At 33.5% G+C, this 1,620-nt stretch overlaps 1 protein-coding gene across 2 annotated transcripts in view; it reads right to left on the bottom strand.

The window, feature by feature from the left end:
* Positions 1–1,620, bottom strand: part of TDRD5 (tudor domain containing 5) — a 126,212-nt gene that overhangs the window by 78,862 nt on the left and 45,730 nt on the right. For both annotated transcript variants that reach the window (XM_012646531.1, XM_012646532.1), the window contains one exon: positions 1,494–1,550. In XM_012646531.1, coding sequence (XP_012501985.1) covers positions 1,494–1,550 — 57 coding nt within the window. The remainder of the gene's footprint in view (positions 1–1,493; positions 1,551–1,620) is intronic.

Genomic DNA, 1,620 nt, shown 5'->3' with positions numbered 1-1,620 from the left:
AAGGTGCCATTCTTTCAGCTTCTGACTCCCCTTCCAGTTTCTGCCTGCTTTTGGCCAATTTCTACGGATAGCGGTTTTTATGTTTTATCAAAAATTTATAATAGTTAACTATAGGATTGTTCTAATATAGGCTACTCAGACATAATACTGTCTTAATTTGTTTGCATGCCTGAGTTTTTCAATATACTTCAAAAACCTTAGATAGAGAGACTTTTGTGCCTGGATCCTCAGTACCTCCTTCATTTCCTTTTGGTTTTCAGACTGTTCCTCTTTTTGACCTCCTCTTTTTTCTTAAGGCACTTTCTGCTGTACATTTTTGCTCTTGTAATGCTTGTAGCGTAGGTTTCATTTCTAATTCTTTCCCAAGTCCTGTCACCTTATTTCAAAATTCACATAATTCAGATTTATGTTGTTGTTTTGTGTCTTGTATCATTTTATTATATCTTTTTGAAATGGCTAGTTTCAGTTTACATCCGTATTAAGGGCATATATTTCTGAAATGCTTTCATTGTCTATGTCTATCATTTATAAAATAGCATATAGAGGTAATGTATCTTAACTTAACACTACACTATCTCACAATATCTGTAAATATACTATAGTTTCCACGGCATAGTAGTTAAGAGTTGGGATTCTTAAGCCAGGCTGCCCAGGATCAAATCTTGGATCTACCCATTACTAGCTATCAGATCCTTGGGCAAGTTACTTCCCTGTGTCTCCATTTACTGTGAAAAATCAAATGAATAAGTACATGAAAGACACTCAGAATAAAGCCTGGCACATGCATACAGTATACTTATGTATACAGTACTAACCTTTTTAAAATTTGGATAAATGGCATTATCTGAATTATCATTCTGCAACTTGATTTTTTCACTCAACATTCTGGTTTCAAAAAATGATCCATGTTGCAAGCAGATCTAATTCATTTGTTTTACGCTACTACATACTATTCCATTGTCTAAATGGTCAATCTCAATGTACTTATCCATTCTCCTATTGATGGCCATTTAGTTTTTTTCCTGTGTTGTGATGTGTATGTCTTATACATGTCTTCACGTGCACGTGTGCAAGAGTTTCTCTAGAGTGCATATGTAGAAATGGAACTGCCAGAGCCCTGGGAATACACACCTTCAATTTTACTTAATAATGCCAAAATGCTCCCCAAAGGGATTCTGTCCCCATACAAGCAACGTATGGGGTCTTCTTTTTCTCCAAATCCCCACTGACACTTGGTATTATTAATATCAGACATTAAAAACAAGTTAATCTATTCCATTAACAATAAGCGATTAAAAATCTCTTATGCATAATCGAGAATTTGTTAAGGACAATATTCTTAACTCTCCTAATGAAGAAAAATATACTAAATTGCAAAACAGGAAGTTTAAAGCATAGATTTAGAGGATCCAAGGAGTAGTAATAAAATTTGTGTCTATTACAAGAAACATAAGCCATAAAAAAATCAGGTTGTTGAAAAAGAAAACACTTACCTCAAACTCTCTAAGCAGTTTAGAAATAAACAAACCCTCTGGAAACTTAGATACAACCTAATAAATAGAAAGTAAAATACAATATAGACATAATGGTAATGCTGGGTAACAAAATATCAAAATAAGA

This window comes from Propithecus coquereli, unplaced genomic scaffold, assembly GCF_000956105.1.
Source record: "Propithecus coquereli isolate 6110/MARCELLA unplaced genomic scaffold, Pcoq_1.0 Scaffold246, whole genome shotgun sequence".
NCBI classification, from domain to species: Eukaryota; Metazoa; Chordata; class Mammalia; order Primates; family Indriidae; genus Propithecus; species Propithecus coquereli.
This window is presented reverse-complemented; position numbering and strand designations above follow the sequence as displayed.